This window comes from Lonchura striata, chromosome 3 (genome assembly GCF_046129695.1).
Source record: "Lonchura striata isolate bLonStr1 chromosome 3, bLonStr1.mat, whole genome shotgun sequence".
Lineage (NCBI taxonomy): Eukaryota > Metazoa > Chordata > Aves > Passeriformes > Estrildidae > Lonchura > Lonchura striata.
The window spans coordinates 22,576,874-22,590,620 of NC_134605.1; the positions used below are offsets into that span (position 1 = coordinate 22,576,874).

General features: G+C 47.9%; 1 protein-coding gene across 1 annotated transcript; it reads right to left on the minus strand.

Moving 5' to 3' along the window:
• Window positions 1-2,165: 2,165 nt before the first annotated feature.
• On the minus strand, window positions 2,166-13,690 carry DSTN (destrin, actin depolymerizing factor). The gene is made up of 4 exons (XM_021540257.2): window positions 13,561-13,690; window positions 4,932-5,239; window positions 4,616-4,692; window positions 2,166-3,522 (listed from the first exon to the last, which is right to left on the minus strand). Exons 1-4 carry the CDS (start codon window positions 13,561-13,563, stop codon window positions 3,413-3,415), a joined length of 498 nt encoding a protein of 165 aa, XP_021395932.1. The 5' UTR covers window positions 13,564-13,690; the 3' UTR covers window positions 2,166-3,412.
• Window positions 13,691-13,747: the final 57 nt, after the last annotated feature.

Consider the following 13,747-nt stretch of genomic DNA (forward strand, 5'->3'; position numbering starts at 1 on the left):
TGTAATGGTACTGTTGCCATGTTTAAATTCCCTTGGCACCTTGATGGAAGGGGAAGGACATCCTGAGGGGCCAGGAGAAAGCCACGCCTTGCCCAAGAGCACACGGAGCTGAGGCCTGGCCAGCCCCTGCTTTCCCCACAGCAGGTGGGATTTTGCCATGTGCCCACCCAGTCACCTCCTTTCCTACAGGACAGTGACCCAGGAGACTGTACTTGTCAGCCCATGACTCAGAGCAGCCCCAGCACTGCAGGCAGGTACCTTTGTTGATAAAGATCAAAAAATTGCTCAGCTGGAGTGACTTGGAATAAGAACACTGGATCCTTCTGCTGATTCAGCCAAGCCTGGAATTACCTTTCAGCCTGGGTACCTGGGCTTATCAAGGCACAGCTGAAGACACTCAATTTAGCCCTCCTTGTAAATTACATTTACACTGCCTACTGTTTACACTTAGGCCTGAATTATCAGTCTCCATTTCCTGTTCTCATCTTCTCACAGGCCAAATAGACAAAAATGGCTTGGGAAACCATTGCCTGCATGTGTACTTCACAATGTTCACACTACCTGAATGACTCCTGCTGAGCTTGTGTGACTGAGCTGCCTCCCTCACCTGAACTCCTTCACCTTTTTCTTCACGTGCCCCTGTTAGGAAGTGATTTCTCCCACCAGCAACCAGCCAAGTTATAGGAAGTACTCATCACGTTGTCCCTCCCTGCTTGTCTTGCCTTTTTAGGTCTGGGAGAAAACTTAAAAACAGTCACAAGAGCTTCATCCCCATGAAAACCAGGAAAAATAACCCTGAGGGGGGAAGTTTGGCCAGCAAACCCCACAATGTGTCTAAGACCACAGCACTGTAGCTCTGAGGATTAAGTTACTGTTAGTTCTGGAGAACAAAGATCAATACACTTTGGGACTTTTTGTGAGGATCCTAAAAGCTCTCCAGTTGGCTGAAACTATAGCACCACACCCAGCCAAGGCCCAAAGGTTCACCTCTTATCATCAGTTCTAGGATTAAGATTCTGAGACTTTGAACCCAAGTCCCTGATCCAAGGGCTTTCACATTGTGGGAAATGCCCTCCTACCTCACAGGTCTGACATCCTACCTCTTTTGCAGTGTCTCCTGCTCCATTTTCTGACCAAGGAAGGAAACCTTGGGTAGAAGTGACCACAGCATCACCTGGGCTAGATAGAGATGCCTGCAGCCTGGAGGCACCAGCGATCAGCTGGATCTTGGCTAGGAGTTGCCTTGTTTGTCAGGCAGCACCACTCCCAGTGTGTCACACTGGTTTCCTTATATCCACCTGGACTTTGGACAGAGATCAGTACTGTAGACACCTGGGCAAGGAGGAGCTGTTCATAAGGATCATTACACACTTGAGTGAGGCCCCAGTTGACTGAAAGACAGGCTAGAAGCCCCAGCAGAATCCAGGCCAGTTTGCTTTGCTCAGAATCAGGAAGCTGCACTCCAACGGGTCCCTTTGCATCAGAAACCTTGTGCTCCCAGCCCTGTGACCCACGCGGATGCCAAGTCAGAGTGGTCAGTCAATGCCTGTCTTTAATGAAGGGCTTTAACCACACAGCCTGGCCAGAGAGGCACATGCTCATTTAGGTAATGGCCCATTATTGCCCTGGCCCCCAGACACAGCAGCACAGCTGGCACTGCCCTGCCAGGAGCAGAGGGGACACTGCAGCTTTCTGTCCCCGCACAGCTGGGAACAGCTCAGGGAGGGAGGCCATCCTGTGACTGCCTGGGCTCCATGGGCCTGCCAGAGAAAGCCCCCTCAGTCCTCATGGGGAAAGCAGGGCAGAACAACCAACACATGGCAAAGAGGGACATGGCTCCCAGGATGGCCCCAGCCAATGGGAATTTGGGCCCAAAGCCTAAAGGCACAGAGAGGCGCTGTTTGTGAGCTGAAGCCTGCAGCAAGCAGGGGGATGCAGAGCCAAAAGGGGAACACACTGCAGAGCCAAACCTGCTTTCCCCCCAGATCCCTCCAGCTTCACCAGCTCTTCCTTGCAGCCTGTTTCCCCATTCCTGCTTCCCAGAGCAGAGCAGGGCAGTCGCTGCAGAAGGCACAGCAGCTCCCTAAGTGCTTACCCAGATCCAGCAATGCCAGCCCCCTGCAGGAGGCCTGATCCCGAGGCTGGAGAGCAATCAGTCACTGACCCAGGGGAGGGAAAGCCCATTTATTTAGGCTGTTCAAATTTGGCACGCACAGAACATATCACAGTAATGCACTGGAGGCTAAGGGTTTTGGTTTTTTTTTTCTTTTTCTCTACAGACATACAAAAAAACTCTATGCAACTCCCATGTACACATTACACAAAGGAAACAGCTTTAATCAACCACTGATGAAACATGGAAGCTTTTAAGATCTCTGTAGCTGGCACAGGAATGTTTTCTACCCCCCATACAAAAGGCATTTCAGGTCAGACTTTCTAGTAGGTGATATTTCCATGCATTTCTACAGAATTAAAGAAGCTAACAGACAAAAAGCCCAGATCAAGCCATATTAGTCAGGCTGATTGGTTCTACTAAGTTAAATCAATAGTAATTATGGACAAATGGACCAAGTGACCAAAGACTGGGGCTGAAAATACCATTTTTTAAGTTGTGGTTCCTTTTCGTTTTACTACCTGTAACTGGAGAGCTCTGATATAAGAATATGCATTTATAAAAGCCTCAGAAGCATCTGATCCACTAGTTGGTGTATATTAGAGAAAGGTAGTCCTAAATTAAACTGTGTCAACAGAAAAAGCAATTTCTATAGAATCACTCAGGAGGAAAGAGACCTCAAGACACTTTATAACAAGAAAATTGAACCTCCAGAACAAGTGAACCTTTAAATATTACTACTGCAGGGTGAGTTCATAAGAGAGTGGATTAGGACTACTTCTCCAGAAAAAGTGTGTCTGTTTTACGTCTAGCTGCATAATTAGGCTTTTTTAGTACAGCTCTGCAACTGCAAGCACTAAGAATTTAACCCAGTTTTGGTGCTAACAGGTTGCTTTAGCTGAAGTTAAACTACAGGTTTTAAGTTTTGTCTTAAATGGTTACAGGGGAATGTTTTTGAATTTTGCTTGATACTATGCAGAAAAGCAAAAACAGGAACCAGATCGTTCTTGCCTCTCCACCTTTCATGATACACTATTCAAATTTTTGGAGACCTTTAGTGTTAATCCATTGGGGACAGTACTGGGCTGGACAACCAATGCAAATATTAATACACCAAGATAAATCCTTAATTTGATTTATTTAGGGTCATTTGTACATACGAGCTACATCTCCAAAATCTACTTTATTCTACAAGACAGCTTCCCTACTGTTAGTGAAACCCTTGCCTAGAATGTTTGCTTTATATAACTGATCTATTAAAACACGGAATGCTTGTAGAGTTGTGGCACTGTATGACATCTACACGGGACTTCCTTCAAAAGCTACGACTAGGGAGCCTCCTAGCTTCTCAGCAATGCAAGCTCGGTTCAGGTCCTCTGGCCCATTTGCTTGGCATTCATGCTTTATGCCTAAAAAACAGAGGCAAAACACTCAATAATGCAGTATTTCAACATGCTGGTAAGCAATCAAAGAAACATACCTGGTAGTAATATTAGAAGAAGCAATCCAGTCACTCAAGCAGACAAGTCCTGCCTTAGCTTAGAGAATTTGATGGCTTTTCCCTGACATATCCCAGGAGACATCTGGCTGCACACCAAATGTCACTGAAGGGACACGAAGGGAGAAATTTGTCACTAGCTCAGTGCTCAGGTGTTGGCCTTTCATGGCAGGCTCTTAGAGCAAATCCCTCATTTCTTGTGCTGCCCTGGATACAGCAGGGGAGGGAGCTCCAGGCAAACACGAAGAGAGGGCTCACTCGGCTCCCGCCGCCTCTGTGGAGGTGGCCGAGAGCATCACACTGCAAACCTGAGAGGCAGAGACTGAGAGCTGCGCTACTCAACCAGCAGTGCTTCCTTTTTCCTTTTTAAGGCTGGGAGCCCAACCCATGTCTGCCTAATATGGCGAAAAGCAGAATTTCCTTAGGATTTCTTTTTCTCAATTTCCACATGTGCAGCACACAACGTATTCCCATGGCAATTCCAGTCCCTGGGCAAGCCATCCTGTGAAAGCTGGCACTGCTGCACAAAGATCTTGTCAGTCTTGCACAGTGCAAGATTTTGGCCCAGTGCAGCCTGACGAGCTGAAGAGTGCTACCTGGCTATCAGCCAGACTGACTTACAGCATAGTAAATTTATGAGACTGCATTTTAACAGACACAGGGATGAAAGTACTCTGCCACTGAGGCAGCTCTGCACAAAATCCAGCGCTGTGTTATGAATCTTAGGGTTTCTAGCCTGTATGGTGCAGATGTGCTGCTCATATTGTCCATCACACATTGCAAAACCTGCTCGTGTCCTGAGCACTGTCCTAGTGCCTCTGAAATTTTGTCAGATAATGTAAATTTGTGCCAGAGCGCATTTTAGCTCTGTCACATGATACTTCACTTCTCACTAGTATATCAAAACAACAACAACAATAAACCCTCCAAAATCTAAACTAATTAAGCCTTGCTGTGTACTCCAGGGACAGAACAGAGTTAGGAGCATTAGCTGTATTACATACCTTGAAACTTCTTTTTGATTGCATCCTTGGAGCTTGCGTAGATCATCTTACTTTTGAGAGGTGCTTGTTCTGGTGCCCTAGGGGGAGACACCACAGAGAGTGACATCAGTGACACTGAATATCCACCCCAGACAGAAGCAGGATCTTACCCACCATAGGCAAGTGGAACATCTCATGGCTCCAGAATACAGGCATCAGGCTGCCCAGCTCACTTTAAGCCTGCCATTTTCCCAGCCTGGGCAATACAAATGCTGAGACCTCACCCATACAGCCTGGACTGCATGTTAGGAATGAGAGAGTTGGGAAGGTGGCTTACCACAAGAAAAACATCAGCTCTTCTTTTTTGGACTCCTTGGTCTCGAAGCTTGCATCATACAAGGCATAGCGACAATCTTTCTCAGGAAGCATCTGCACAAAGTGCTTGAAAGGGTCGGTGACTGTCACTCCGACATCTCCCACCAGAATCTCTTTACCTTCCTCCACAATAATGCACTTTTTGTCTGGACTGAGGCAGAAGATGACAGCCTTCTTCCTCTTCTTGATTTCCTCCGGCGTGGAACACTTCCGCACTTTCATGTCGTAGAAGATACGGCACACCTCATCGGCCACTTGTACTCCGGAGGCCTGCAAAGACCACAGCAAACACCTTCAGGCCTTCCACCCCTAATTTTCCCAGCTACATTATGGCACCGCCTTAAATCCAAGGCTAGAAAACAACAGATTTTTGCAAAGTCACTTGTGCCATGAGAGTCTCATCAGAAAAGGTTGCAGTCCCTCTTTACCAAAGCCAAGTAAAGAATCTGGAGTCTCGCTGCTGCCCACAGCCAGCTGCCAAACCAAAAACTATTCCAAAGAAGGCAGAATCCCACTTACACCAGAACATTGTTTTGGGAGAGTTTTACAGGCATGCCAGCCCCTTGTTCTTTGAGATTCAGTTGTGGCAGATCCTTTGGCATTACAGCAACTTAATTTTCTTCCCCTTTTCAGGCTGGCTGGACAAGCCCATAAGGATCTTCTCTGCAAAGTTTCCCAGCCATTTCCAGCATGCTTGCTAGCAGCTTTAGGAACAGAGGTAAAGCTGGCCAAATTCCATACTTGTCACATGGACTTAGTTTAGGGATCAAGGGAAATGTAGTGGGGTACTGGGATTGTGGTGGTAGTTTTTATCTGAACAAACCAACTTTGGGAAGTTGCTCTGAATTCAGTATTTCAAATAGAGAATTTGCAAGTCTTAACAGTTAAAGTCTCTTCTTCTCAGCACCTACTCCAGCAGTTTTTAAAGCAAGCTCAACCCTTCCCAATATTTCTCCCCCACCTTGGAGTCAGCTGGGAACCTGTAGTGAGTGGTATCGTATTCCCCTGTGTAAGCTGGAACAAGAGGTGCAAATGCAGCATTATCAATCTGATGTAAAGGCAGCTGCACAGCATAAAGAGGACAAGACCTAGCAAGAATGACAAAAGGCTGAACTGCATTTTCAGTCTGATGCCTTTCTGGGAATGAGAGAGGAAAAAAAAGTGGGAAGTAGAAGCATTTACACATGAGTTTTGTTGTCAGACTGCACCAAGTTTAAAAGCAGCTGTGCAAGAGTGAATACTGCAAATGAGGGAAGCCAGCAGGCACTGCTGGAAGGACATCATGGCCAGAGCAGTAAAGACCAAACTGAAGCCTGTCCAGTACTGTAAAACTCAATCTGTTCAAAATGCTACACAGGGTATAAACAATGAGATTCCTTTAGAATCCTGCTTCCTCCCTCACTGCTTTTTTGTCTCCCAAATTCAAATGACATTACTCATATCCATCTATCAGAAGGAAAACTGCTTTCCTCCCTCTGTGTAAACCATGACACCTCACTGCTATGAGCACAGTTAGCAGTACCAACAGTCAGGTACAGCAGCAGGTGAGATACACCACTCAAAAAAGCTAAAGGCTATTCTTATTTTTTAAAACTTATCTTCAGCCCCAGATGTGAGCTCAAGTGATTTTTTTTTGTATTTTTAAGGAACAGCAGAGTTCAGGTGCAAAACCAGAGGGACAGAGGTGCAGGGGACCTGCTCAGGCTGTCCTTGAAATACAGTTATGGAATGGACACCTCCTTTAATGTATGGGTTTTTTTAAAGTGTTGATTAGTGCCTACCACAGAGGACCTCAGATAAGCCTAGATCCTCCTCTTTCTACCAAAATCCTTCCTCCTGTAACTCTGAGTGGCTGGCACAGCCAGCTAACCTAGTGAGGAGAGGTGGCACAGCTGGCAGAATCTATTACTATGGAGTTTGGTACCTAGAGCTCCCAAGTGCTGGTCACAGAAAACCAGGACAATCTCATACATCAGCAATCTGAGACAGCTTTTCTTTAGGGTGGAGAGCAGTGCTTTCTCAGGGTTTACCTAAATACAGGGGGACCTCCCTCAACATTTACAATGCATGGTCAGTCTGGAAATGGTAACCTATGCAGAATTGCTTACATTTACTTTGGGACAGGAGAACAGCAATTCAGGCACCATGCCTCAGCTGTGTGGCAGGCAGACATCCTTCTGCATATCACCAATAAGGTGAGGAAAGTACATGGAGAAAGCCTATTTCAGGATAAATTCAAGCTACAGTGCAAACATGGACTCAAAATGACTCATTCCAGTCACCTCCTCCATACAGAGACACTGTACTTTGTCAGAGTGTGACTGAGAGCTAATGAGGAATAAAGGTCTTTCTCCTCCTGTCCCAGTGTTTGGTGTGGGCAAGAGCCTTTTTGGGAAGACTCTGAATAACACAAAGTTAACCTAATAAAGCAAACAAGAACTACAGCTATTTCATCATTCACTAAAGACAAATCCACAGTGAACTCAAGAGAAGCTTTTTCCTCCCCGACGTTTATTTTCTAACTAATGGTACCTCAGTAGCTGGCAATGGGTGGCAAGACTTGAGTTTTAGCCACAACACCCCTCAAGGTTCTTAGAAAATGCACAGAAAAGTCTGAACTGGCATGGTATTTATAATGAAAAAGCAGTACATGTCACCTACCTTTATCTTTGTCAATTCTTGAGTATTGCTCAAACACTACAACAAATAATTCCCTTGCACCAAGTCATGTTAACTTTGAAAGCACAGGTTAATGCTCAGCTTAGAGCCAGAAGCAGCAGCAATAGAGCTGCAGGTTGATGCAAACTGTGCAGTCATGTGCATTTGCTTGTGCTACTACACAGCCAGAAACATGTCTCCAAGTCAGGAGACAAGTTGTTTCTTTAAAAAGAATCTGAACACTGCTGGCAAGTCAGTTCAGATTCCAAAAATATTGAAAATATTTAGTCTTGAAACTCAAAATTCACTGTAAAACTTCAGCTGATAACTGGGACTGACCAGCAGCTAAAGGGACAATAGTGACAAGTGGATTTTTTAGCTTTCCAAAGCAAAAGGCTGTTAGTAGCTGGTACTACTCCTTTTCACAGCTGCTGTACAACCCCTGGATTCATCACACAAGCTGACATTAGCAGCCATTGTGTTGCCAGGGACAATGTAGATTTGTTCCATCTGAGAACACCCTATAGCTGTGTTACAGTATGGGCTGAGATGAGACAGTGCAACAAACGAATTCCCTCCGAAAAGAGCATCTACTGTCATAACTGCAGGGCTCCCTCTTCAACCCTGGGCCTGTACCAGCCACAAATAGCTTCACAAACATACTTAAAAAGGAAAAAACTCAAACCCCAGGCAGCTTTTGTTTTAAGGTGGCTGCAACCACTCTGTGTAGAACAGCAACAGGATGACTTCTAAGAGCACTGGAACAAGGAGAAATTCCAGACTCTAAATATGTGTACTTAAGCGACACTTTAACCTCATCCCTGCTGCCTTGTCCAGAAGAAGAGCTGGTGAGAAGCCTCCACCCTCCCAGTAATGATAGAGTAAACACTTGTTAGTCTGGATTTTCCCTCTTTGGCCAGATATAGCTCTGCTCAGAGGAGTCAATACAGCACATTGGTTATTATTTTGTGCATTGTGGCTTGAACACTGTAGAGCTCCAGCAGCCAGCCTGGTCCTATTCCTTTCCCAGCATGGAAGCAGTTAGCCAGCTCTGGACTGGCACACAGGAGTTGTTTCAGTGAGCAGCACATACTGCAGGCACTTGTGGGATCCATGACCATCAGCCAGCTGGTGGTATTTCACTGTAGGGGACAGACCCTTAATTGCAGCAAAGCAGCAGCAACCAGGCAAGCCACCTAATTACCACATGGGAAAACGATGCCAGGACAGCACACTCAGGGAGATATTCAGGAAAGAAGAGACAGAGCAAGTTTCTCTGAGGCAATCAGCACAAGTGAGTTGTCCCGCAGCACGTCCATGCAGCTGCTGCAGACACAGCACGTGCTGGGGGCTGAGCCCCTCACCCATGATCCCAAGGCACTTCTGGCAGTGTCCCCTCTGGATCTCACACAGCCTGCTGCAGGCACCTGAGGCAAGGGCTGCCTTCACTGCCTCGTCAGCAGGCACTGCAGGAACACAGCAGCTCTTGTTCACAGAGCCTCGCTCTTGCCTCAAGTGCAAAGCTCTGCACAAGTCTTGGGAGAGCACAATGCCCTCCCTCCAGCAGCCCGAAGAGGGAGCCCAGCTGCCTCCACTAAGAGCTCCCAACATTTTGCCTCCATTGCCAAGTAGCCAAACTGAAATTTAATCTAAAATGGGGAAGACTGAAGAATAATCCAAAGCTTTCTCAAGAAAGGCCCACATACAGAAAAGCCATTTCAGGAGTGAGAGACATGCCAGACACCTGCTAAACTGGATTCGTAGTGAGCCTGCACTATAACACAATTCTGACACAATGAATTTCAACTTCTCTTTTGTTAGGAAGTGAATAGTGTGAGCACCAGTATTTTTCTTAAATACTTAAAATAATTTACCTAAGAAGAGTTTTTGTTTTCCTCAACTCTAAGACAGCTAAGACCTTAAACTAATGACTTAGTTTTTGCCTCAAGACAAATTCGAAGGACTAAATTTAAGTCTTGAGAATTGCAGACTGTCTGTTTTCCCTCCTGTGATTAGGGCCGAAGAACTCTCCATAGTGGTGCCCATGCATGCATTATCTCCAGAGACATTCCAAGATGCAGTTCCTGACTTGTTTTATCTGGGAACCACGCACAAACATTGTACTCATCAGGGTGAACTATCCGCAGCTACTCAAGTGGAAACTTTTGCTCCTTGGAAAAGCATCATCAATTTTTTCCAGGATCTGACACCAAGAATGTATTAAAACATGCCTTGTTTAACTGCAAGGGCAGATTTGAGAACACTGTGCTCCCATGTTTGCTGGTCACATTATTGGCCTGTATTTGTTTGTTAGTTTCTTCAGCAAACCCTTTTCCCCCATGCCTGGCTTACCCTCCCTCCTATCTACCTCCGAAATTCCCTGCCACTGCCAGAGCTGCCTGTGGAGCCATGTGGCATTTCCTTCTGACTCACTAATGTGTCACAGTACATCTCTGCAATAAATACTTTTTCAATTAAACCTATTGCCACCCAATTGGTCTGGGACAGCACCCTTCAGGGACAGAGCTGACCCCTGCACTGCCACACACTGGAATGTCCTGGGCCATCACCAGCAACTTGAGGGGAAAACTAAGCCAAGGTAGTTGTGGGAGCACTTAGCAGAAAGGGAGAGCAACAGCCTGGCTGAAAGTTTTGCCAAATCGGGCCTCTGAAAAGGTGTCACCTAAGGCCGACAAGCCAACTGAAAATGTAGGTGGTCAAAACGATAAAGATATTAAATACTGCTTGGTGAGCACTCAGGAAAACACATCTGATGTTAACATTCCCACTTTACTGAGCAGGAAAGGCAGCAACGCAAAGAGGAAATGCAAGGAGCAGCTACTTTAACTTCATCCCAGAGACCAGCAACAGTGTGGGAACACCAGTGACTTCAGGAGTCTGGAAAAGCCCATATTCCCTGCTTACCTACAGCTGGACAGAGACCCACCTCCATTTACAGGGGACAGCCTGTACATCTGAAAGGTCAAGGTTTCAACTTGGATCTGAATGCTGACAGGAAACAGAACTAACAGCCTTTTACTGCTGTTGTATAAGAGGCTATTATTTGCACACCATAAACCAGCAAGAAGTATAGAGACATCTGTGTATCACTTGTAGAAAGATCTTGCTAGCTAGACTCAAGTTTTTATTTTGCATTAGTTGGTCTCTTTTGGCAGGTGGAAGGTGTGAGGGAAAGAACCAAAACTCAATTCAGCTTTTATTTTTTCCACCCTGACAGTAAGAAACGTTACTGACAAGACAAGGAGAGATGAGTAGAAAAACAATTATTAAAAAATTCCTGAAGGTTTTCTTCAGCTTTCAGCCAAAGAGGAAATTATCCCCTTCTCTAAGCCACCATGAAGTTCACTCACAATTCAATTATCAAGGTAGGCAGAACAAGCAATACCCACAAAAGGCAATCCCAGCAACAGTACCAAAAACCCAGGAACTGCAGTGGCCACTAGTAGCAGGGCAGAAGTTTTAAGCAGCACCCATTCCTGTGCTGAAATGTAAGTTTTTAAGGTAATACAGGTGGAAGCTGGTGTGTAACAGGAATTTCTTGCAGAAAATCAAAACTTCTCAGAAACACATTCAGCACACAAATCAGCTGTTATGAGCCCAAACGCCTACAAGATTTTTTTTTGTGGCCCTCTAGGCACCTATAGCAACCTAAAGCTTAAATGTCACCCTCAAAATCAGGCTCTGGGCATCCAGCTCTGGGCATCCCTGATATTTGTTACTGAGGGATCCTCCTCTCCTGAGGAGACTGCTGTGAATACTGAACAACCAGGTGAGGAAAGGGCTGAGAACAGCTTCTCAAGCAAGTCCTGGTTGTATTCAGGCTCTCTCACACGGGATTTCTTAGGTCAGCCATTGCACCCAGCAGGAGCGTCTTGATAGTGATTCTGCCAAGACCAGTAGGAACATGCCAGACATCAGCAGCACCAATTGTTATGAGGCTGTTATCTTGTATATGAGGCATATGTACCTTGTAATTACACAGATCTGGGAATAGCACTGACTAACAACCAAGAAAAATCATTTGCACGGTACTCCAAAGACCTTGGACTCATTTAATCCAGCAGCAAAGAAACTGAACATTGTGGCAAGACACAAAAGCTGAAAATCCAAGCTCTTTTGATACCAAAGGATGCCCTCCCGCTGGCACTACTGTACTTTGCCAGAAGGCCTCCCCTCTGCCTAAAACCAAGTTCATTTGCAGCCTCTCAAAAAAGCCAACTTAAACCCTGTTGCAAAAAGGAGATCACTATGAGAAATAGTAGTTTTGACTGACTTGGGAATTCCCTGGTTCCAAAGCAAGATGAAGCCTGACACACTGAGTAGTCACACTTAACTAGGTTTGCATACTGCAGAGGTGGTAGCTGGCTTGTTGAGACAAGCCTCCTTTCAACAAGAGCTGTGAGTCTCATCAGACTTTTTAGCAGCTTCATCTGCAATTCCCATCAGCTCTGCTCCATGCTGCAGACCAGCCACAGATGCTCCAGCTTGGGTGTTGGAGAAAGCAGGGACATTAGCAGTACATCCTGTCTGCTAGCCCTACGGACCAAAAATTTATTTCCCAGATATACCACATGTTCAATGAACTACCGGTAAATACTAAGGGAAGGCCTCAATATTTAACACCTCTAATACAGGTAAATAACCCAGGCTAGTGCGTGTTGCTGGACAAGTGCTTGTGCATGACTCAAGCAAAAACAGGGCAGCAATTAAAACTGCATGAGCTAATAATTGAGGCAAATTTGCCAACCTCTGTCTCCCGATTTAAACGAGGATGCAAATTCCGAGCATGGGCAAAGCATATAGAATGAAACTGATCATGTTTTTGGTCTATTCTGCCCCACTTATGCAAGGAGAGCCCTAACACTTCTTTTTTTTTTGAAAGCCACGAAACACAAGCAAATCAGTGCGAATGCTTAATACTTTTTTGGTCCTTTGCTTCCAGCGTTATGCCTTAGATGAATGTTTTCAGCACTGTGCGGAGAAGCAAAACAGAAAAAAAACCCTCAAGTCCTTGCAGCAACTACCTCAAAATTTCAGCTTTCTCGAGCGGCCGCTGCGACACCCTGTTTTTTTACAATCAGCGATTCCCCTCCGCGAGTTCCGCTTCCCCCTTTTGTCCGCCACCAGCGCTGCGGGCTCCGGCCGGGCCCGGCGGCGGGGGGCGCTGGGAGGGCCCGTGCTGGCCCCGGAGCCGCCGCCGGTTTCTAGGCCAGGCCCGCGCCCCCGGGCCGTGGGAAGATGGCTCCCGCCGGGACCGAGGCGGCGGTCGCGCTTCCACGCGAGCAGGGCAGCCCCCGGCCACGGAGGAAGGGCGGGCTCCCACCAGCCCCGCCCGGCGCCTTCCAGCGAGGCTGCGACCCCCTCGCAGCCAGCCCCTCGCGGGGAGCGGCCGGGCCGCCGCCCCCCGTCCCCTGCCGGCCGCGCCCTGCGGCGGCGGGAGGTGCCGCCAACAGCCCCCCCGCCCCGCCGCGGCCCTTTCCCGCCGCGCCCTCGCTCCTCACCAACCCCCCCTCCCAGGGCCCAATGGACGCGCCCGCCCCCAGCGCCTGTGTGCGACGCGGAGCGTACCACTACTTAACGGCGGGGGGAGGCAAGGAGGACAGTTCCATCGCTTCAAGGCGGGGTGGGAGTAACCTTCCGTCGCCTCATGGCGGGATGGGGGCGGGGGGGAAAGGAGGAGAACGAATCCGCCGCGTCAAGTTCAAAGGCGAACGGGAAGGACCGGGAGAAAGGGAAGGAGAAGAAAAAGGGGGCGCGATATTGCCAGGCACAGCGGCGCCGCCAGCCAGAGCGCCGGCCGGGATGCGGCGGGCGGTACCGCTGCCCCCCTCCCCCCTTTTTCCCCCCAGGGATGAAGGCGGAGGCGGGAGACGGAGAAGCCAAGGGCCCCTGCGGCGGCGCGCGGTGCCTACCATGGCGTCGGCGGGGCGCGGCGGGCGGGCTGCGGAGCGCGGTGCGGCGGCGGCGGCTCCCTCGGCAGTCTGGGCGCGGCGCGGGCTCCGGCGGCAGGAAGGGAAGCTGCGAGGGCGCGAGCCGGGCGGAAGCGCTGCCGACGTCACGGCCGCCGTGCCGGGAGGAGGAGGAAGCGGTTGCTATGGC